At 44.1% G+C, this 22,864-nt stretch overlaps 1 protein-coding gene across 1 annotated transcript in view; it reads right to left on the reverse strand.

Moving 5' to 3' along the window:
* The window catches only part of ttn.2 (titin, tandem duplicate 2), a 223,407-nt gene that overhangs the window by 142,825 nt on the left and 57,718 nt on the right, over positions 1–22,864 (reverse strand). Inside the window, exons 48-73 of the mRNA XM_079277290.1 lie at positions 22,511–22,789; positions 21,997–22,284; positions 21,611–21,889; positions 21,212–21,493; positions 20,601–20,879; positions 19,706–19,984; positions 19,234–19,512; positions 18,843–19,130; positions 18,473–18,751; positions 17,671–17,952; positions 17,026–17,304; positions 16,654–16,932; positions 16,279–16,557; positions 15,903–16,190; positions 15,533–15,811; positions 14,925–15,206; positions 12,921–13,199; positions 12,525–12,806; positions 12,140–12,418; positions 11,182–11,469; positions 9,505–9,783; positions 7,600–7,881; positions 5,568–5,846; positions 4,383–4,670; positions 3,399–3,686; positions 1–226 (exon numbers count right to left, since the gene is read on the reverse strand). The exon at positions 1–226 is cut by the window's left edge and continues 65 nt beyond it. Coding sequence (XP_079133416.1) covers positions 1–226; positions 3,399–3,686; positions 4,383–4,670; positions 5,568–5,846; positions 7,600–7,881; positions 9,505–9,783; positions 11,182–11,469; positions 12,140–12,418; positions 12,525–12,806; positions 12,921–13,199; positions 14,925–15,206; positions 15,533–15,811; positions 15,903–16,190; positions 16,279–16,557; positions 16,654–16,932; positions 17,026–17,304; positions 17,671–17,952; positions 18,473–18,751; positions 18,843–19,130; positions 19,234–19,512; positions 19,706–19,984; positions 20,601–20,879; positions 21,212–21,493; positions 21,611–21,889; positions 21,997–22,284; positions 22,511–22,789 — 7,270 coding nt within the window. The remainder of the gene's footprint in view (positions 227–3,398; positions 3,687–4,382; positions 4,671–5,567; positions 5,847–7,599; positions 7,882–9,504; positions 9,784–11,181; positions 11,470–12,139; positions 12,419–12,524; positions 12,807–12,920; positions 13,200–14,924; positions 15,207–15,532; positions 15,812–15,902; positions 16,191–16,278; positions 16,558–16,653; positions 16,933–17,025; positions 17,305–17,670; positions 17,953–18,472; positions 18,752–18,842; positions 19,131–19,233; positions 19,513–19,705; positions 19,985–20,600; positions 20,880–21,211; positions 21,494–21,610; positions 21,890–21,996; positions 22,285–22,510; positions 22,790–22,864) is intronic.

The raw sequence follows: 22,864 nt of genomic DNA on the forward strand, positions 1-22,864 counted from the left end.
CTGCCGCTGTCCGTCACATGACTGCTCTTGATGCACAGCACGGCCACGTTGCTCTTGAAGCTCACGTCGTATTTGTCGGAGCTGTGGATCTCCTCGTCGTCTTTGAACCAGCTGACGGTGACGGGCTGAGAGCCGCTGAGGCGACCTTCAACCTTCACCAGCTTACCTTCAGTGTCCTCCATGTGCTCAGACGGCTTCTTGGTGAACACCGGAGGGTTCTTACGCTCTGAGGAGGAGAAAGTGATGGTGAGGTTTCCTCCACACAAAGAGAGGCCCGAAGAAGAAGGAGAAGGAAAAGGAGAAGAAGGAGAAGATGAGGAAGGAGTAGAAGAAGGAGGGTGTTTACGCTCTGAGGAAGAGGAGGAGGAGGAGGAGGAGGAGGAGAAGAAAGTGACGATGAGGAGAGGAGGTGTGTTTCCTCCACACAAAGAGGGTTAAAGAAGATAAGGGTCCAGGTGTCTGTAGCTTAGAGAAGATAAGGGTCCACGTGTCTGTAGCTTAGAGAAGATAAGGGTCCAGGTGTCTATAGGTTAGAGAAGATAAGGGTCCAGGTGTCTGTAGCTTAGAGAAGATAAGGGTCCAGGTGTCTATAGCTTAGAGAAGATAAGGGTCCAGGTGTCTGTAGCTTAGAGAAGATAAGGGTCCAGGTGTCTGTAGCTTAGAGAAGATAAGGGTCCAGGTGTCTGTAGGTTAGAGAAGATAAGGGTCCAGGTGTCTATAGGTTAGAGAAGATAAGGGTCCAGGTGTCTGTAGCTTAGAGAAGATAAGGGTCCAGGTGTCTGTAGGTTAGAGAAGATAAGGGTCCAGGTGTCTGTAGCTTAGAGAAGATAAGGGTCCAGGTGTCTGTAGCTTAGAGAAGATAAGGGTCCAGGTGTCTGTAGGTTAGAGAAGATAAGGGTCCAGGTGTCTGTAGGTTAGAGAAGATAAGGGTCCAGGTGTCTATAGGTTAGAGAAGATAAGGGTCCAGGTGTCTGTAGCTTAGAGAAGATAAGGGTCCAGGTGTCTGTAGGTTAGAGAAGATAAGGGTCCAGGTGTCTATAGGTTAGATAAGGGTCCAGGTGTCTATAGGTTAGAGAAGATAAGGGTCTAGGTGTCTGTAGGTTAGAGAAGATAAGGGTCCAGGTTTCTATAGGTTAGAGAAGATAAGGGTCCAGGTGGCTATAGGTTAAAGAAGATAAGGGTCCAGGTGTCTATAGGTTAGAGAAGATAAGGGTCCAGGTGTCTGTAGCTTAGAGAAGATAAGGGTCTAGGTGTCTGTAGCTTAGAGAAGATAAGGGTCCAGGTGTCTGTAGGTTAGAGAAGATAAGGGTCCAGGTGTCTGTAGCTTAGAGAAGATAAGGGTCCAGGTTTCTATAGGTTAGAGAAGATAAGGGTCCAGGTGTCTGTAGGTTAAAGAAGATAAGGGTCCAGGTGTCTATAGGTTAGAAAAGATAAGGGTCCAGGTGTCTGTAGGTTAGAGAAGATCAGGGTCCAGGTGTCTGTAGCTTAGAGAAGATAAGGGTCCAGGTGTCTGTAGGTTAGAGAAGATAAGGGTCCATTGTGTCTATATGTTAAAGAAGATAAGGGTCCAGGTGTCTATAGGTTAGAGAAGATAAGGGTCCAGGTGTCTATAGGTTAAAGAAGATAAGGGTCCAGGTGTCTATAGGTTAGAGAAGATAAGGGTCCAGGTGTCTGTAGGTTAGAGAAGATAAGGGTCCAGGTGTCTATAGGTTAGATAAGGGTCCAGGTGTCTATAGGTGAGATAAGGGTCCAGGTGTTTATAGGTTAGAGAAGATAAGGGTCCAGGTGTCTGTAGGTTAGAGAAGATAAGGGTCCAGGTTTCTATAGGTTAGAGAAGATAAGGGTCCAGGTGTCTATAGGTTAAAGAAGATAAGGGTCCAGGTGTCTGTAGCTTAGAGAAGATAAGGGTCCAGGTGTCTGTAGGTTAGAGAAGATAAGGGTCCAGGTGTCTGTAGGTTAGAGAAGATAAGGGTCCAGGTGTCTGTAGGTTAGAGAAGATAAGGGTCCAGGTGTCTGTAGGTTAGAGAAGATAAGGGTCCAGGTGTCTGTAGCTTAGAGAAGATAAGGGTCCAGGTGTCTGTAGGTTAGAGAAGATAAGGGTCCAGGTGTCTGTAGCTTAGAGAAGATAAGGGTCCAGGTGTCTGTAGGTTAGAGAAGATAAGGGTCCAGGTGTCTGTAGGTTAGAGAAGATAAGGGTCCAGGTGTCTGTAGGTTAGAGAAGATAAGGGTCCAGGTGTCTGTAGGTTAGAGAAGATAAGGGTCCAGGTGTCTGTAGCTTAGAGAAGATAAGGGTCCAGGTGTCTGTAGGTTAGAGAAGATAAGGGTCCAGGTGTCTGTAGCTTAGAGAAGATAAGGGTCTAGGTGTCTGTAGCTTAGAGAAGATAAGGGTCCAGGTGTCTGTAGGTTAGAGAAGATAAGGGTCCAGGTGTCTGTAGCTTAGAGAAGATAAGGGTCCAGGTTTCTATAGGTTAGAGAAGATAAGGGTCCAGGTGTCTGTAGGTTAAAGAAGATAAGGGTCCAGGTGTCTATAGGTTAGAGAAGATAAGGGTCCAGGTGTCTGTAGGTTAGAGAAGATCAGGGTCCAGGTGTCTATAGCTTAGAGAAGATAAGGGTCCAGGTGTCTGTAGGTTAGAGAAGATAAGGGTCCAGGTGTCTATATGTTAAAGAAGATAAGGGTCCAGGTGTCTGTAGGTTAGAGAAGATAAGGGTCCAGGTGTCTATAGGTTAAAGAAGATAAGGGTCCAGGTGTCTATAGGTTAGAGAAGATAAGGGTCCAGGTGTCTGTAGGTTAGAGAAGATAAGGGTCCAGGTGTCTATAGGTTAGAGAAGATAAGGGTCCAGGTGTCTGTAGCTTAGAGAAGATAAGGGTCCAGGTGTCTATAGGTTAAAGAAGATAAAGGTCCAGGTGTCTGTAGCTTAGAGAAGATAAGGGTCCAGGTGTCTGTAGGTTAGAGAAGATAAGGGTCCAGGTGTCTATAGGTTAAATAAGATAAGGGTCCAGGTGTCTGTAGCTTAGAGAAGATAAGGGTCCAGGTGTCTATAGGTTAAAGAAGATAAAGGTCCAGGTGTCTGTAGCTTAGAGAAGATAAGGGTCCAGGTGTCTGTAGGTTAGAGAAGATAAGGGTCCAGGTGTCTATATGTTAAAGAAGATAAGGGTCCAGGTGTCTGTAGCTTAGAGAAGATAAGGGTCCAGGTGTCTATAGTTAAAGAAGATAAAGGTCCAGGTGTCTGTAGGTTAGAGAAGATCAGGGTCCAGGTGTCTGTAGCTTAGAGAAGATAAAGGTCCAGGTGTCTATAGGTTAAAGAAGATAAAGGTCCAGGTGTCTGTAGCTTAGAGAAGATAAAGGTCCAGGTGTCTGTAGCTTAGAGAAGATAAGGGTCCAGGTGTCTAAACGTACCTTTGACGGTGACGTCAGAGGAACAGGAGTCCTTCCCCACGTCGTTGGCGACGTGACAGAAGTATCTCCCCGTGTCTCCTTTGTCGGCCTTCAGGATGGACAGGTGGGCTGTGTTCTCCACACAGCTCATCTTGTAGTTTCCTCCGGTGCGGATGTCTTTGTGGTCTTTGGACCATGTGACTTTGATGGGGGCGGAGCCGGTCATGTGACACTCCAGCTCCACACTGTCGCCCACCGTCACCTCCTGCGGTGACAACTTCCGGTCAAAGATTGGCGGGTATCTGGGTTCTGTAGAGTCCCGAGGAAGAGGAGGAGGAAAAGGAGGAGGAAGATGAGACGAGAACAAAAATACAACATCTCACCGGTTCATTTTCAACCTTCAGTTATCAACAAACTCTCATATCAGGGTTCTCCAACAAGGTTCATTTAACATGTATGAAAAGAAAGAGAAGAAGAAGAGAAGGAGGAGAAGGAGGAGGAGAAGAAGAGGAGGAAGATGGTCCAGGTGTCTATAGGTCAGATAAGATAAGGGGTAGTAAAGTAAAGTGAGGTGAAGTAAAGTGAGGTGAAGTGAAGTGAAGTAAAGTAAAGTGAAGTAAAGTAAAGTAAGGTCAAGTAAAGTAAAGTAAGGTCAAGTAAAGTGAGGTGAAGTGAAGTGAAGTAAAGTAAAGTGAAGTAAAGTAAAGTAAGGTCAAGTAAAGTAAAGTAAAGTGAGGTGAAGTAAAGTGAGGTGAAGTGAAGTAAAGTAAAGTAAAGTAAAGTGAAGTAAAGTAAAGTAAGGTCAAGTAAAGTAAAGTAAGGTCAAGTAAAGTAAAGTGAGGTGACTTAAAGGGTATCTTTAGGTCTTAAATTGGGGTCACAGGTTTGACGAGGTTCAGTAACGAACCAGAAGAATCTCTTTGACCCTAAAACATGAACTTCCTGAACCTCCTCCAGTATTTAAACTCTGACCATGCCACCAGCCAATCAGCACGCGGTACAGACCTTGCAGAGTGAGCTTAGCTCTGCAGGAGGCCGAGCCCACGCTGTTGTTGGCCACGCAGGTGTATTCCCCAGAATGCCTCATCTCTCCGCAGCTGATCTCCAGCACGGCGGTGTTGTCGTCGTACAGCATGGAGAACTCGGCTCCCGGCCTCAGCGGCTCTCCGTCCTTCAGCCACGAAACCTCGATGGGCGACGAGCCGGCGACGCGGCACTCGAAGCGGACCGGCAGACCCTCGGTCTGCTGCAGGCTTGTGATCTTCTTCGGGAAGGACGGCGGCGTTTTGGCCGCTGGACGAGTTCAGATGGATCAAGAGTTATTTATAGGAAGAAGTGGTGGAGGTACATTTACTCAAGTACATATACTCAAGTACACCTTTACTAGTATTTTCAATTTACGCAACTTTATACTTCTACTACACTACGTTTATCGAACAATAACTGTTTACCAGTTACTTAACACGGACATTACATTACAATGTTTCTTACAGTATAACATAGTTAAAATGATTACTTTTACTCTTAATACTTTTACCCTTAATACTTTTGCTGGTCATACTTTTACTTAAGTAACATTTGCATTTCAAGACTTAATGGAGTATTTTACAGTGTTGTATTGGTACTTTTTCTTCATATATAACTACTTCCACCATTGATGGTAGTTTGTACTTTTCAAAGAGGATTTAATCTTTTAGAGTTTGTCTCTGTCCACATGCTCAGTGTCTCACTCCTCACTCTGATGATTTAACAGAATATGAAGCTACCAGAAACCCAAAATATAAGACAAATATAAAAGATACCCATCAATACAATCTAAATATGATCAAAGCAGAGTTCAGGGTTGTTGTTTCACTATTTACACACAAAAGGAAACGTGGAAGAAATAAGAAAATGAATTTAAATGAGTCTGCCTGCATGAAAATCTATAAAAATATGAATATAATGATATATGAAGCAGTGAATGTTGGTCTCTATGTTACATAGATAAAGTGATATTACTATGAATAAGAAGTGCTCAGTGTATTCACAGATGAATGTCTTTCTGTAAACATCACCTGTCGACACTTTCTTTGTTTCATTCATTCTTACTTGATTTGTACTTTTATTTTGTGTCTTTTATCTGATTCTGATCAAATAAACCAGCTGCTGCTCATAAAGAAACATTATGAACATGAGTCAGGTGATCACCTAGCACGTTGAGTTTACAGGTGGAGGAGGCGGAGCCTATCTGGTTCTCCGCCTTACAGGTGTACTCTCCGACGTCGGCCTTGCCGGCCTTGCTGAGCTTCAGACAGGCCGCGCCCTTCAGGTACTCCAGTTTACAGGTGGGGCTGGACCGGACTTTGCCGTCGGCCTTGAACCAGGACACCTTGATCTCAGGTGTGCCCGCCACCTGACACTTGAGACACACGCCGTCGCCTGTCGTCACCTCCATGGGCTCCAGGGACTCCACGAAGTACGGAGGCTCTGAGGGGACAAACAACAGGCCACACCGGTGAGAATCCTGACACCTGGTGGTCAACACGAGATCAAAACCTCTTGGGCCTATGCCTCCAAGCCCTATTTTTAGGCCTCTGCTCGAAAATTGCATACCCATACTCAAGAGAGTCCACAGCTCTAACTACAAGGTCTATTTTAATAATTGTGATGGTTTAATACAGGTAACACTTGTGAGATGTGTTGAATTGTGTAAATATTGTGTATATGTTACTGGTTAATAACTGATGGCACAGCTCAAATTGAAAAAGTTTCAGGTTCACCTCAAAAAAAGCACTTGTATTGAACTTTATTTTTTAAATAATGCACCTGCAAGCTTAAAAATACACCACAGACATAGAACAACACGTTTCACATGTCCCCACAACATATTTTACTTAGATTGAGTGAAGCAGGCCAGCATAAATGGTCTGATTCAAGCTAAATTTAGATTTTCGGAACCAGCAGTTGCATTGCTGTATTATAATTTGATATACTCTATAACTAAATGTTAACTATATATTCACTTTTATTATCACTAAGAGTGTTCAATAATCCTAATAAAGCAGTTTGACACCATTTGGAATAATTTTGAACAGTTATGTGTCATATCTGTCAATCATAAAAATATATGAATCATAATTTATGTCTGTGTGAGCCTGCATGGCCTGTGTTTCGCCGATTTACACAAGAAACACCTTTATCGATGTGGGATAGTCCAACGGGAGCCATGCGGGGGTGTTTGACAATCTCCTTGTCTGTTTACTGACTAAAAATCGGAAAATGCTGGGCGAACCCCCCTCCCTACATGGATTGGTCCACCTCACAGGATCGCCTGCCATTTTGTCATTCATTCGGCCAGCGGATTGATTGATATCAGTCACAGACATGCAGCACAGCATTGAGGAAGTAGCTGCCGAAAGATCGGCTGGATTGAATCCGTTTTTCGTCTCTAAAATCATCAAAACGTAAGTTTTTTTACCCAATTATTTTTGTCGTGACCTGTGGCTGATGTTGGCATATATACCCATAACTTTTGAACGGTTTGAAAGAGAGTAATTTAGACGACGCTGTTCGTCTCGGCGTTGAAAGGCAGGCCTATGTGATATATCACTCCGCCATGTGCGATCCCTGCTCCGTGATGAGAAAACTATACAGAGGTATTGTTCGACGATTTTTGGCCAAAATTGTGGCAAATTTTCTAGATATCTTCCAGATATGATATTAGTTCATGTATAATTGGGTTTGCAGTGTTTACAATGGCTGGTATGATGATGTTGCTCGGACTTTTTTTTCGGACCATTTTTTGAATATGTCTGGGCCATTAATTATTTTTCTTCATGAAAAATGCTTTCTACGACATGCTGAGTGCTACAATTTTCTAAAAAAGCCCCCCACAGGGGGCTCTCGGGTCCTGTTGTAAATATATTCTTTGAGATTATAAAGTTGTACTTTTGTGAGAAATTAATCTTAATTTCTCTCAAATTAAAATCATAAATTCTGAGATATCTATATATTTTTGCAAGTTTGGATCAACGTCATGACATCCGTCCATCGTTTAGATCAGCAGGTTGTATATTATTCTGAAAAGGTCTAAAGTCTGGATAGTATTATCGTATTTCCTGATTGATCAAAATGATTGCAAAGTTTCATTTGATGAGTTCATTCATTAAAGAGTTTCTCATAAGTGTAGAGTACCCGTCATGATATTATGATGGGCTTCTATGGGAGAAGAAGAACCTACCGAGGATGGACACGGTTGCGTCACACGTGTCCTTTCCGGCGTCGTTGGAAACCTCACAGGAGTATTTTCCCGCCGCCTCCTTGTCGTCGGTGCTCAGACACTCGAGGATGCAGGAAGTCTCCGTCGTGGTCACGTTGTATTTGTAGGACGCGAAGATCTGCTGGCCGTCTTTGAACCAGGTCACCGTGATCTTAGGAGTCCCAGAGTAGGAACACTCCAACGTCAAGGCTCTACCCTTCTCCACCGACACGGCCTTCAGCTTCTTAGAGAAGGCTGCCGGCTCTGAGGGACAGAACCAGAACCAGGAGGTTATGAGAGGACAGAACCAGAACACAGAACCAGGAGGTTAAGAGAGGACAGAACCAGAAGAACCAGGAGGTTATGAGAGGACAGAACCAGAACCAGAACCAGGAGGTTATGAGAGGACAGAACCAGAACACAGAACCAGGAGGTTAAGAGAGGACAGAACCAGAAGAACCAGGAGGTTATGAGAGGACAGAACCAGAACCAGGAGGTTATCAGAGGACAGAACCAGAACCAGAACCAGGAGGTTAAGAGAGGACAGAACCAGAAGAACCAGGAGGTTATGAGAGGACAGAACCAGAACCAGGAGGTTAAGAGCGGACAGAACCAGAAGGTTATGAGAGGACAGAACCAGAACACAGAACCAGGAGGTTAAGAGAGGACAGAACCAGAACCAGAACCAGGAGGTTATGAGAGGACAGAACCAGAACCAGGAGGTTAAGAGCAGACAGAACCAGAACCAGGAGGTTAAGAGAGGACAGAACCAGAAGAACCAGGAGGTTATGAGAGGACAGAACCAGAACCAGGAGGTTAAGAGCGGACAGAACCAGAACCAGGAGGTTATGAGAGGACAGAACCAGAACCAGGAGGTTAAGAGCAGACAGAACCAGAACCAGGAGGTTAAGAGAGGACAGAACCAGAACCAGAACCAGGAGGTTATCAGAGGACAGAACCAGAACCAGAACCAGGAGGTTAAGAGCGGACAGAACCAGAACCAGGAGGTTATGAGAGGACAGAACCAGAACCAGGAGGTTAAGAGCAGACAGAACCAGAACCAGGAGGTTAAGAGAGGACAGAACCAGAACCAGGAGGTTATCAGAGGACAGAACCAGAATACAGACAAAATGCAAACTGACTCTTTGATTATTTATTTTACAAAAATTGAAAATCAATATAATCTGTACATCCAACATTACAGTATTACAACCAATGTTGGAAGAAAATGTTGATTCCACGTGTTTTCATATTTACATTTTGAAATCCTCTACTTCCAGCTTATCCTCCTCTCATCCTTTCCTCCTCTTCTCTCTCCTCTCCTCTTCTCTCTCCTCTCCTTTCCTCCTCTTCTCTCTCCTCTCCTCTTCTCTCTCCTCTCCTTTCCTCCTCTTCTCTCTCCTCTTCCTCTGCTCTTCTCTCTCCTCCTCCTCTACTCTCCTTCTCTCTCCTCTCCTCTTCTCTCTCCTCTCCTCTTCTCTCTTCTCTCTCCTCTCCTCTCCTCTCCTCTCTTCTCTCCTCTCTCTTCAGCTCACACTGTAATGTTTTTACACAATCTGGTTGAAGCAGAAGGTTTATTTTAAATGTCTTTGTTTTGTTCCTTATTCCGACGGAAGCTTTTGCACATGTTGTGTTCAAAGACCGTCGGAAAGATGAACGCCTTCTTCAATAATGACGTTATTTTTACAGATATTGGCGACGATAAACGTAGGGTCGGCCATGGTTTAAAGAAAACATCCCATTAAAATCACAGTCCATAATATGTTTATCATTTAGGTCCCCTGATGTTTGTTAAGCAGACCGGGACATGAAGTCCAGGTTGCTGGTCTCTTTCCTCCCGCCTCCTCCAGCTGTGGTCCACGCCTCACTCCATTGAAACACACTGACCTTTGACGGTGAGGTTGACGGGGCAGCTCTCCTTGCCGGCGTCGTTGAGGATCTGACAGGTGTACTCTCCGGCGTGAGACCCATCCACCCTGAAGAGCTCCAGCAGGACCTGGTTGTCCTTCAGGGAGAACTCACATCCTCGTCCAGACAGGATCTCCTGGGCTCCTCTGAACCACTTCAGCCTGAGGGGGGCGCTGCCTTTCACCATGGCGGAGAAGGTCACGTCTGAGCCCGGCATGGCCTCCACCGGCTGAGGAGGCACCACGAAGGATGGGGGTTCTGGGTACCGGAGGACAGAGATGGGTCAGACATGGTGGACTCTGGTGGATCCGGAGGTACTGGTTTTACTGAAGGAGGTTTTCTCTCCGACTAATCAATTCCTCTCTATATTCTGAAGGATTCTACAGATCATTACAACCCCTGATTTCGACATGTTATTCCTAAAAACATGTCTGTTGATTTATGAAGTGATACAGATACATTAACCTCCTCTCTGTAAAAACCTTACAGTCTACTACTACTCGAACACATCATGAAACTGAAAGAAGAATATTTAACCTGGTTTCATCCAGCATATTGTACTTTATACTTACTACATATTAGAGGTACATACTGTACTTTATACTGTACTACATCTCAGAGGTACATATTGTACTTTATACTGTACTACATCTCAGAGGTACATGTTGTACTTTAAACTGTACTACATCTCAGAGGTACATGTTGTACTTTATACTGTACTACATCTCAGAGGTACATGTTGTACTTTATACTGTACTACATCTCAGAGGTACATATTGTACTTTATACTGTACTACATCTCAGAGGTACATGTTGTACTTTATACTGTACTACATCTCAGAGGTACATATTGTACTTTATACTGTACTACATCTCAGAGGTACATGTTGTACTTTATACTGTACTACATCTCAGAGGTACATGTTGTACTTTATACTGTACTACATCTCAGAGGTACATATTGTACTTTATACTTACTACATATCAGAGGTACATACTGTACTTTATACTGTACTACATCTCAGAGGTACATGTTGTACTTTATACTGTACTACATCTCAGAGGTACATGTTGTACTTTATACTGTACTACATCTCAGAGGTACATATTGTACTTTATACTGTACTACATCTCAGAGGTACATACTGTACTTTATACTGTACTACATCTCAGAGGTACATATTGTACTTTATACTGTACTACAGCTCAGAGGTACATATTGTACTTTATACTGTACTACATCTCAGAGGTACATACTGTACTTTATACTGTACTACATCTCAGAGGTACATACTGTACTTTATACTGTACTACATCTCAGAGGTACATATTGTACTTTATACTGTACTACATCTCAGAGGTACATATTGTACTTTATACTGTACTACATCTCAGAGGTACATGTTGTACTTTATACTGTACTACACCTCAGAGGTACATATTGTACTTTATACTGTACTACATCTCAGAGGTACATATTGTACTTTATACTGTACTACACCTCAGAGGTACATATTGTACTTTATACTGTACTACACCTCAGAGGTACATATTGTACTTTATACTGTACTACACCTCAGAGGTAGATATTGTACTTTGTTCTCAGCAGTAAAACTCTGCCTCATTAAATCATTAACATCAGAATGTCTTTCTGACCTTTTACTACCAAGGCGGCTGTGGTGTCGCTGGATCCCGCCTTGTTGACGGCTTTACATTTATACAGTCCAGAGTCGGACAGCTTCAGCGTGGACACTTTGAGCGTGCAGCTGTTGTTACTGAAAGCGATCTCATAGTTGGGTCTGCTCTGTATCTCCTCCCCATCGTGGTACCAGGAGATGGTAAAAGGTGGGGAGCCCGACACTTTGCACTCCATCTCTCCAGCTGCTGCAACGACCGTGTTGCAATCCTTCAACTTCCTAGAGAATGTTGGAGGTATGATCTTATCTGTTGGGGAGAGAAACCAGATGTTAGTGGTGCATCAGGACAAACACAAGAGTCAATGTGCTGTCATTAACAGGGCTGGTATGACCACAGTCAACACTGAATATCTGGTCAGAATATAAACTTGTTGGCTCATTCTTCAATCAGATAGTTCCTGATTTTAATCAAAATTGTGCGAACTTTAGGGTGCTATTTAGGTAAAGTTCTTGTGTGGCTCCTTGTTTTGAAACATTTAACATTTGAGAACTTCTAAGGGTTCTCCTGTGGTTCTAAGGGAGACCAGTGGCTCTCTAGGCCCCAAACTATGGCCAATATTACTGTACGTTTTTCAACCCGCATTAATCCCCTGGGACGAGAAACAGTGATGAATATAATGTATGTTAACACTGAATGTCTCATTAGTCTTTTGAAGAACCAAACATAAGGTGGTGTTGGTATGTAAGTTGTGTTAAATGTATTTGGTTCTCCTAAAAGCACAGGTGGTCCCAGTCTGCCCCCCCCCCAATTGAAATGGTCTAGAACTGCCCCTGTTTGAAGAAAATCCCTGTTAAAAGTAAGTAAGATATAAAAAAGAACAGAGAGAAGATATTTTGGTGTTACTACTAAATCTCAGGTATCACATTGGCACTAACTTGTAAATACCAAGTCATCAAAGAAGGAAGAGGACACCAACCTAAAACAGTGAGATTGATTTTACTCAGGTCCTTCCCGACCTCGTTCATGACCTCAAATATATATTCTCCCGAGTCCACTTTCTCAGCAGAGAGGACGTTCAGGCTGGAAATCATCTGAGAAAATGAGATTTTGTATTTCCTCCCGGAGGCCAGCTCGACACCGTCCTTGAACCACTTCGGTGTCAGCTCTGGGGTTCCACACACTTTGACCTCCAGGGCGGCGATGTCGCCCGCCGTCACGCTCAGAGTGTCGGGCTTGTCCACTATCTTAGCAGGTTCTGGAATGAACAGAGAAGAAGCAGAACATGTTCTTAATCAAACCTGCAGGACGAAGGAAGGGGGAAAAAAACTGCATGAGAAAGAGAGAATTATATGATTACAAACCTAGAACAGTCAAGTTAGCGAAACACTCCACACTCCCAGCATCATTTCTGAGTTGGCAGGTGTATTTGCCTGCCGTGGTTGCATCAGCCTTAAAGACTTTAAGAGCGACCATGTTGTTCTCAAAGGTGATTTTCCTGTTGTCACCGTCCCTGAGAATGTGATCCTTGTTTTGAACCCAGGACACAGTAATGGGTTCAGAGCCTTTAACAGTGGCCACAAGGATCACCTCCTCTCCCAGTATCACCGTCATGTTTGACAGTTTCTTCACAAACGACGGCGGCTCTGAAGAGAGGAGACAAACAGCGCAAAAGGGAAAGTCAGCAGGGTGACAAAGTTACCTGAAAATCTAATCTGAAATTCAGATTTTCATTTGAGACGAACGCAATTTCTACTGACCTCTGAGTTTAACTGACGTCTTGCAGGTGTCACTTCCTACACTGTTTGACACCTTGCACTCGTATTCGCCAGCATCCGAGGACTCTATCCCAATGATATGCAGCGTAGCCAAGCTGCCCTCGCTCACCATCTTAAACTTCCTGCTCTCCATCAGAGGTTTCCTGTCTTTGAACCAGGTGATCTGGAACGGAGCTGTACCGCTCATCTCACAGTACAGACTCACGTCCTTACCCTTCAACCCTTCAACGGGCTGAGGTACTTTGACAAAAGATGGGGGGTCTACAAAAAGATTAGGAAACTGTTAAAGAGGCACAGACGGGAAAATAATCCATGACGCAATCTTAAAGCTGAAACACGTAACATTGCATGTGTTGTCACGCTCTGTACGCTTTGTTGGAACTACGGCTAAGATGGTGGAGTTGGTTCGGAAGTTTGTTGGAACTACGTCTAAGATGGTGGAGTTGGTTAGGAAGTTTGTTGGAACTACGGCAAAGATGGTGGAGTTGGTAAAGAAGTTTGTCGGAACTACGGCTAAGATGGTGGAGTTAGTAAGGACGTTTGTTGGAACTACATCAAAGATGGTGGAGTTGGTAAGGAAGTTTGTTGGAACTACGTCGAAGATGGTGGAATTGGAAAAGAAGTTTGTTGGAACTACGTCTAAGATGGTTGAGTTGGTAAGGAAGTTGGAACTATGTCTAAGATGGTGGAATTGGAAAGGAAGTTTGTTGGAACTACGCCTAAGATGGTGGAGTTGGTAAAGAAGTTTGTTGGAACTACGTCTAAGATGGTGGAATTGGTAAGGAAGTTGGAACTATGTCTAAGATGGTGGAATTGGTAAGGAAGTTGGAACTACGTCTAAGATGGTGGAGTTGGTAAGGAAGTTGGAACTACGTCTAAGATGGTGGAATTGGTAAGGAAGTTTGTTGGAACTACGTCTAAGATGGTGGAGTTGGTAAGGAAGTTGGAACTATGTCTAAGATGGTGGAGTTGGTAAGGAAGTTTGTTGGAACTACGTCTAAGATGGTGGAATTGGTAAGGAAGTTTGTTGGAACTATGTCTAAGATCGTGGAATTGGTAAAGAAGTTTGTTGGAATTACGTCTCTAAGATGGTGGATTTGGTAAGGAAGTTGGAACTATGTCTAAGATGGTGGAATTGGGAAAGAAGTTTGTTGGAATTACGTTGAAGATGGTGGAGTTGGTAAGGAAGTTGGAACTATGTCTAAGATGGTGGAGTTGGTAAGGAAGTTTGTTGGAACTACGTCTAAGATGGTGGAGTTGGAAAGGAAGTTGGAACTATGTCTAAGATGGTGGAGTTGGTAAGGAAGTTTGTTGGAACTACGTCTAAGATGGTGGAGTTGGAAAGGAAGTTGGAACTATGTCTAAGATGGTGGAGTTGGTAAGGAAGTTTGTTGGAACTATGTCTAAGATGGTGGAGTTGGTAAGGAAGTTGGAACTATGTCTAAGATGGTGGAGTTGGTAAGGAAGTTTGTTGGAACTACGTCTAAGATGGTGGAGTTGGAAAGGAAGTTGGAACTATGTCTAAGATGGTGGAGTTGGTAAGGAAGTTTGTTGGAACTACGTCTAAGATGGTGGAGTTGGTAAGGAAGTTGGAACTATGTCTAAGATGGTGGAGTTGGTAAGGAAGTTTGTTGGAACTACGTCTAAGATGGTGGAGTTGGAAAGGAAGTTTGTTGGAACCATGTCTAAGATGACAAAGTTGTTTTAATTGCATTTCCCAAACAAAGGGGCAACCCGACAAGCTGATGAACATTTCTAAACAGCGGAAAAAGGAACGAGTCTCCAAGTTGCGAGCTTGAGCATTTGACGATACGCCACCATACCGGATGGATATATAAAGGACAAAAGAAGAATGTTACGTATTCCAGCTTTAAGCAATACAACCAAACCGTAACCCAAACTTCAACAACACACTGAACTGCCAGTGCATCAGAAAGTCAGACCATGAATGATAAATGATGATTAGGAAGTCAGTGAGAGGCTGACCTTTAACGGTAAGTGTGGTGCTGCAGCTGACGCTGCCAGCATCGTTCTGAGCTTCACAGGTGTAAACTCCATCATCATCAAAGCTGGCAGAGAGCAGTTCCAGGACTGCCACTGAGTCAACAAATGATGTCCTGTAGTTGCCCCCATCTGCGACCTTGGTGTCCTGTTTGTACCAGGTCACGTTCAGAGGGGCAGTGCCACTGACTTTGCACTCCAGTCGGAGTGACTCACCCTGCTTCACAAACTTAATGGCAGGGAGTTTCAGCACAAACTCTGGTGGTTCTGGAAAGCCAAAATACAGACATATTAGCTGCTGGAAGATGTAGGGGCACTTAAACTAGATTGTTACAACAGGCAGGTGAGCAGATGAGCTGACAATGATGGGGTTAGCAGTAGAGACGGGATGGTTGTGGAAAACGCAGGTGCATCACAAAAGGCAACAAACACTTCTTGATGGGAAGCTGCAGCAGTGACAAAGCTCATGAATAATACAGAAACAATGAAAGTTCTGCGAAAGCTGTAAAAATGTGACAGAGAATCACTAGTTGTAGCCAGATGTGAGATAAATGCAGCCACGCAAGAGTTGATTCAAAAGATGCAAGTCCAACCTTTGACTGTCAAGTCTGCACTGCAACGTATAGAGCCAGCGTCGTTGCTGACTTGGCAAGAGTAAACTCCACTCTGGGTGACGCCCACTGAATAGAGCTCTAAGAAGCACGACAGGCCCTCCAGCCCTGTGAAACAAGTGGGCCCGGTCATGAGCTCCGAGTCGTCCTTGAACCATTTGACCGTGAAAGGAGGCGTTCCCTTAAATGTGCCTTTGAAGCGTACAGTGCCATTTGGTAGAGCCGCCTGGGACTCAGGCAGCGTCACAAAGCTGGGAGGTTCTGAAGAGAACAAGACGGACGGCGTTAAAAGGAGGTACTCACCTTTGATTTAGGATTGCATGATCAATAATGTGGGAGATCAATATCTGACCTTTAACCATGAGGGATGCTTTGCATTCACAACTTCCCGCTGCATTGGTCAGTTTGCATGAGTAGGATCCTGCATCAGATCTCTCCAGCTGTTCGATTTCAATGGACACTGAATTGTCCTGCTGAATGAGTTTGTGTTTCACACCACTAGAGATTTTAGTTCCGTCTTTCTGCCATTCCACAGAGATGGGCAGGGAACCAGATATTTTGCAACATATCTGAACAAAGGAGCCCAATATCTCCTGCATGTCTACCAGGGGTTTGATGAAGCTTGGGACAATTACTTGATCTGTTACCAAAAGAATAACAAGAATGTTATCAGGCTTTATTCAACATGTCGCTATGTACCGCAGGAGTTTTATGTTTTTCACACCAACCTAGTATGATCACATTGACTTTGCAGGTGCAGCTACTGATGTGGTTTGCCACCTCAAAGACATACTCTCCTTCGTCCTCTTTCTGAGCCGACTGAACCTTTAGGCTGCTGATGTTGTTCTCAAAGACCAGCTTGTGCTGTCTGATGGACTGAAGCGCCCTGCCATCTTTCATCCATTTTACTTTGAGCTCAGGGGAGCCCGTCACCTTACAGTCCAGACTGACGGGATCTCCCACTGTAACCTTTATCACTTCAGGTTTCTCTGTGATCTGAGGAGGTTCTACAATGCAAAACAAAATCAAACATTGATACGGTTTCTCACAAAGTTAGGACCATGGAAAGCTTTAATACCATGATTAGTTAAGCACAGGTATACCTTGCACCGTCAGGGTGGCAAAGCACTTATCCTGCCCGGCCTCGTTTACCACCTGGCAGGTGTATTTCCCGCTGTGCGTCACCTCGCAGGTGGGAATCCTGAGAGTGGCCACATTGTTCTCAAATGTTCTCTCAATCTTTGGATCCTCCAAAATCCAGTTCTCATCTTTTTGCCATTGTACAGAGAGAGTGGGAAAACCCTCCACAACACACTGAAATTCAGCCATTTTACCCAGAACAGTGGCAGTGTTCTCAATCCTCTTGGTGAATGTTGGTGGTTCTATTAGAGGAAACCAATGAAATATTTAAGTAAAGGGTCAGTTATTACCTCAAAGAATATAAAATGTGGATTTGAAATTCTGATTTGACTAACCTTTGAGGTTTAGCGTAGTCTTACAAGTACAGCTTCCCACCTCATTAGCAACTGTACACTGGTATTCACCGACATCTGCAGTGTCGCACTTGTGCACCTCCAGACCCACAGTGTCGTTCATCTGGGAGAAGCCGTGTTTAGCACTGGGTTTGATCTCCTTTGCATCTTTGTGCCATGTTATCTCAAATGGACCAGTCCCAGCTACCTGACACTCAAAACAGGCACTAAAGCTCTTCACAACATCAGCCGGAGCCAGCTCTTTAATAAAGGATGGCGGTTCTGAGATGAGAGAGAACAAACTGTCACCTACCTTTTTCCGTTAATTATTTTTCTAAATATTATATGATCCAAACAGACTGCATCAGTATTTGATGAAGATGTGGAAGCAAGGTTTCCGAGAGAATTGTTTCTAGCTGGTTTGAGACATATTTTGAACTGTTTAAGGTCCATTAATCTGTTGAGTCGGGTAGTTTATGGACAAAGCAGATTGTCAAAATTCTCAATTTGAAATCTTTTCCTTTTAGGAAACCAAATGTAAAACAGTTCTTTGCAGCAGAATGGCAGATAATCCAGGAGAGGTGGGAAACCACTGCCTTCAATCATACAGTCTTAAAGTGTTGCCCAATGTCTCCTGACACAACTAACCTTTGACCTTGAGCTCCATGCTGCAGCTCTCACTGCCGGCCTCATTGCGAGCCTCGCAGTAGTAAAGCCCACTGTCTTTGGTATCGGCACAACAGACTTCCAGCGTGGCCACAGAGTTAACAAAGACCAACTTGTACCGATCGCTGTGGCTGATCTCAGAGCCTTCCCTGAACCAGTAGATGTCTATCTCAGGTGTGCCGGTCAGCTGGCACTCAAACACTTTACTCTGACCGGGACGGACCACGGACACACGAGCCGGGGTTCGTGTGAATTTAGGGGGCTCTAAGAAAACAAAATAAAATGATCGATGTAACCATCAGACAGACGGCAAGTGCAAAACCATGATCTCTATAATGTTAACAATGTCTCCATCCAAATGTTGCTCAATTCTTAAGCAAGTCAGTGTGTTAACATCAGTTGTTTTGTGAATAATCTGAAGAGGCAAAAGAAGATGCCTTCATTACTAGCCATAATCGCTCCAAAGTTAGTGTGGCATTTATTTACTGATTTATTTGCCTGTTTTGTTGAATTTTAGTCTGAAACGTCAATAAGCCTTCATAGCATCTTCTCTTTGACTGACTCTTCCAGCTCAGAAAAGAACATTTCGGCTTTGAGGTATTCAAGTGATTGTGAGTGTGTGGGTCTATACAGTCACTTCATACAGCAAAGAGTTAAATGAAAACACTACCAACTTTGAAGTGAAGCGTTAAGTCAAAGGAAAAGGAACACGTTCTGGGTTCAAAATGCCAATAAGAACAGATGGATGGAGACATAATTAGTTTGACATAAAGAACATATTAACCTTTGACAAAGAGCGTTGCCTGGCATGAAGTGGAGCCCACATCGTTCTGGATTTCACAGACATAGTCTCCAGAATCAGAGGTTTTAGCAAAGAAGAGCTCCAGAGAGCTCGAGGTGTTGTCTTTGACCACAGAGCAGTCGGCACTGGATAAAATCTCTTTCTTGTTTTTAAACCATTTGGTGGTCAGTGGCGGCGTGCCAGAGACTAGTACGTTCAACTGTACTTTGGAGCCAGGCAAGACATTCATGGAATCAGGCTTTTCAAGAATGCATGGTGGTTCTGGAAGAGAAACAAAAGGAAATAATGCTTCTATAACAAAGACCCTTTAAGATTAAACACATCCACCTACTGATAAATACCAAAAACAAACCTTTGACAAACACGTTCCCAGAGCACTGGACGGTTCCTGCTTTGTTTTTAGCGATGCAGGTATAGCTGCCGCTGTCTTTACTGTCAAGATTAGAGATTTCCAGGAAAGCAACATTCTCAAAGAAAGTGCATTTGTGTTTCTCATCAGTCTGGATCTCTTTCTCATCTTTGTACCATTGTACAGTTATCGGCAAGGAGCCGGACACCAGACACTCCAGATGAGCAAACGATCCTTTGATACCTTCCGTCTGTTTCAGCTTTCTCGAAAAAGACGGAGGAATTATTTGATCTAACATTGATAGAAGAAAAACAGAGGTGAGAAGCAACTTTCAAAGTACGACGTATTTAAACAAAACCAATGTTGAGTTATTCATTACACATTAAGAACTGACCGAGAATGGTGAGTGTGGCCTCACAAGAACTTTGGCCGACATCGTTTGAAATCTCAAAGGTATAGTCACCGCTGTCATTTTTCTCAGTTTTAATAACCTTGAGCACAGAGCTGGTGTCTGTGCCATGGACTTTATATCTCTGGCCTGAGGTCAGCTCCTTGCCAGCCTGAAGCCATCTGGCCTTCAGAGGTTTTGTGCCTGAGAACCGGGCCTCCAGCGTGGCCGGATCCCCCTGAGTCACACTGATAGACTTGGCCTCCTCCGTGACCTTAGCTGGCTCTGAGACGTCAAACAACACAGTCAGCAAAGAATCTCTAATCGCAGAACAAAAGTAAACAACAACTAAAGATGCGTTTGGTCATTATCAACTCATAAAATGATGTGTTACTTCATGAGTTGATAAGGATCTCCTGAACGCACCGACTGGACATAGTTTATTTTCCAGTTGGAGTTCTGGAGTATCTTAACCAACCTTTGACTGTCAACACTGCGGAGCACGTCTGGCTCCCGGCCTGATTCTGCGCCTGGCAGGAGTATTTGCCTCCATGTTTGCTCTGTAAATTGGTGAAGTGCAGCAGAGCCGTGTTGTTCTCATATGTAATCTGAATGTGTTCGGCCTCTTTGAGCTCATGGTTGTCTTTGGTCCAGGACACAGTCATGGGCTCTGAGCCCTTCAGAGTGCACTGCAGAGAAACCTCTCTGCCAACCAAGGAGCTGAGGTTCTCCAGCTTTCTCACAAATGATGGTGGTTCTACAAGGAGACATTTTTTAAGAATATTATTGGCTTCTCTGACTATTAGCCTCGCAAAGTCAGACTTCCTGCTGCAAGCTCAGTGTTTCTTTGAGATTTGTGGAAACATTCTAGATCAATAGCTTTGATGAGTGTCCAGGTAGTGAACGGCTGCGTCTCCAAACTCCTGATCTAAGAACTCAATAGCAAGTAACTGATCTTGTTGGACTTTCGGAGAAATCTGCCGACATTTCTGGAGCAGAGGTCGAGCATATTTGTCCAATCAGTAAGGGTACTACTGTCTACCCTAAATATTTATATAACATAAATTGCAAGTCTGTCCATCCCAACCAAAGGAACCTTTGTTGCTCTTTTGAAAGGAGAACCCTTTTTCTGAAATATTTGGTCTCATATCGATTGATGTGGATCCGTGTTGTGATCATTTAAGGGCCTCTAAGACATATTTGTAATTTTCCAGCTATATCAAAAGTGACTTAACTCAAAGTCGCTGTATCTGTGAGGAAATAAAGCGGCATTAAATAAATGCCTGCTGAGCGGTTGCTAGGTCAGGATGAAGCTTTGCGAGGCTATCCAAATAAATGGAGCAGATTTAAATGTCGGCAGCATCTAAACCAACCTTTGAGCGTTACTTGACAATCACAGGAGGCCGTCCCCACTTCATTCTCAACTGTGCACTGGTACAAGGCCACGTCTCCTGCCTCTACTGCCAGCACCTGCAGGGCTACCAGGTCATCTTTCACCGTGATCCGGTGTCTCTTGTCATTCCTGATCGGCTTTGTGTTCTTATAGAACGACACGGTGAAAGGGGCGGAGCCAGAGACCTGGCCCTCCAGCATCACCTCAGAACCTTTCACCACATCTTTGGGCTCCATGCTACGCACAAACAATGGCGGCTCTGGAAGAGAACAGCGGACGTGTCAGCGCGTTACACTGGACCACACGAGAGTGATCCACTTGAGTTTCACTGTGAAGTTGAAAATGCTTGTCCTGAATGACTTCTTCTAGCTGTAATAACGGTCAAGACTTCCTCAGTGTTTACCCTGCGGAGAGGCCACGCTCCACAAGTCTCACCAGTGCTGTTCAATTATGTCTTCGTCCACCAGGGGGCGTGACGTGTTGACAGGATAAATGCTGACGATTTTTCATTTGAAACGAAGCAAAAAAAATGACTTCAATTTCACAGTAAAAGTCAAAAAATGGGAGTAAGAACGAATCACTGTAACCAACCTTTGACTGTGACTGTGCTGCTGCAGCGGTCACTACCGGCTTCGCCGGACGCCACACAGACATAATCTCCACTATCCTCGACTGCACAGTCGCCTATTTCCAGAGACGCCACTAAGTCAATCGAGGCCATTGTGTATTTAGGACTGGAGCTGATCTCCATCTCGTCCTTGAACCATTTGAAACCGATGACGGGGCTGCCCGTCACTTTGCATTCCAGCTTGGCGGAGTCGCCGCTGGTGACGAGTTTGGTCGCCTCAAGCTTCACCACAAACAAAGGAGGCTCTGAGAGAAGAGGTTAACATTCATTATCAGACAGAAGACATGGTGTTAGTATCAAAAGGGATATTGATGTCAAGACTTTATTTTCATGCAGCCGAACACAACGGTGAAGACGGGCACCTTTCACAAAGAGGACTGCGGTGCAATCCACCTTCCCAGCATCGTTGGACACTTGGCATGTGTATTTAGAGGAGTCACTGGGTTTCACAGAGTTAAGCTCCAAAGAGCTCGAAGAGGCGTCTTTCTTTATGAAATGTGAGCCTCCAGATATAATCTCTTTTTCCTCTCTGAACCACTTCACAGCTAAAGGCGCTGTTCCAGTGAAGGTTGTTCTGAAGGACACGGTGGTTCCTGGGATAACATCCTGGTTGTCAGGTTTCACTGTAAACACTGGGGGCTCTAGAGGCCATAAACAAAAACAAAGATTGCATTTCATGTTAGCATGAAACTATTGACGGATTGTACACAACAAATCAAGGCACAACATAAAGCCGCGCATTCATAACCTTTGACATAGAGCGTGCCGCTGGTTTCCTTAAAGCCGGCTGAATTGGTGGCTCTGCATTTGTAAACTCCAGAGTCGGCTTTCCCCAGCCGTATAATTCTCAGCGTAGCAGAGCTGTCTTTGAACTCTGGCTGGAATTTGGATCCAGATTTGATTTCCTGGTCATCTTTGAACCAAGCTATGGTCATGGGTTGTGACCCAGACACTTTACAATCCATGGAGACGTCATTACCAATGTTACCATCAACTCTTTTCAGGGACTTGGTGAAAGTTGGAGGCATTATTCGATCTGGTTGTTGAAGAAAAAAACATCTCATGCATTAACACGATTTCATCCAGTTTATAAAGAATCACTCGGCTAAAATCTAAAAGGAAATAACACTCTGTCTCTAACTACAATTAATGTCTATTGCAGACTGTAGAATAATGTTAGTCCCAAAATGTGTGTCAACGTTTGTTTCCTTGTGGTTATAAACACATGTATAATGTGGAAGACTTGTCATAACATAACGAACCTAAGATCGTGACCGAGCATGTGCACTGGTCTTTCCCGACTTTATTCGACACCTCCATCTTGTACTCTGAAGTGTCTCCTCTTTCTGCCGTAAGAATCTTCATGGTGGCAATATTGTCTTTCAGAGTCATCTTATATTTTCGGCCACTGATCATCTCTTTGCCGTCTTTAAACCACTTCACTTTGAGGTCTGGGCTTCCAGAGATCGTGCACTCCAACGTGGCAGAATCTCCTGCGGTCACACTGATGGACTCTGCAGGTTCTACGATTCTGGCAGGTTCTGAGATAAGAAATAGTTGTTAAGATATAAGAGATTAGAAACAAGAACCTATCGAACTCGACATAGTATCTCTGC

This window comes from Melanostigma gelatinosum (assembly GCF_949748355.1).
Source record: "Melanostigma gelatinosum genome assembly, chromosome: 10".
Lineage (NCBI taxonomy): Eukaryota > Metazoa > Chordata > Actinopteri > Perciformes > Zoarcidae > Melanostigma > Melanostigma gelatinosum.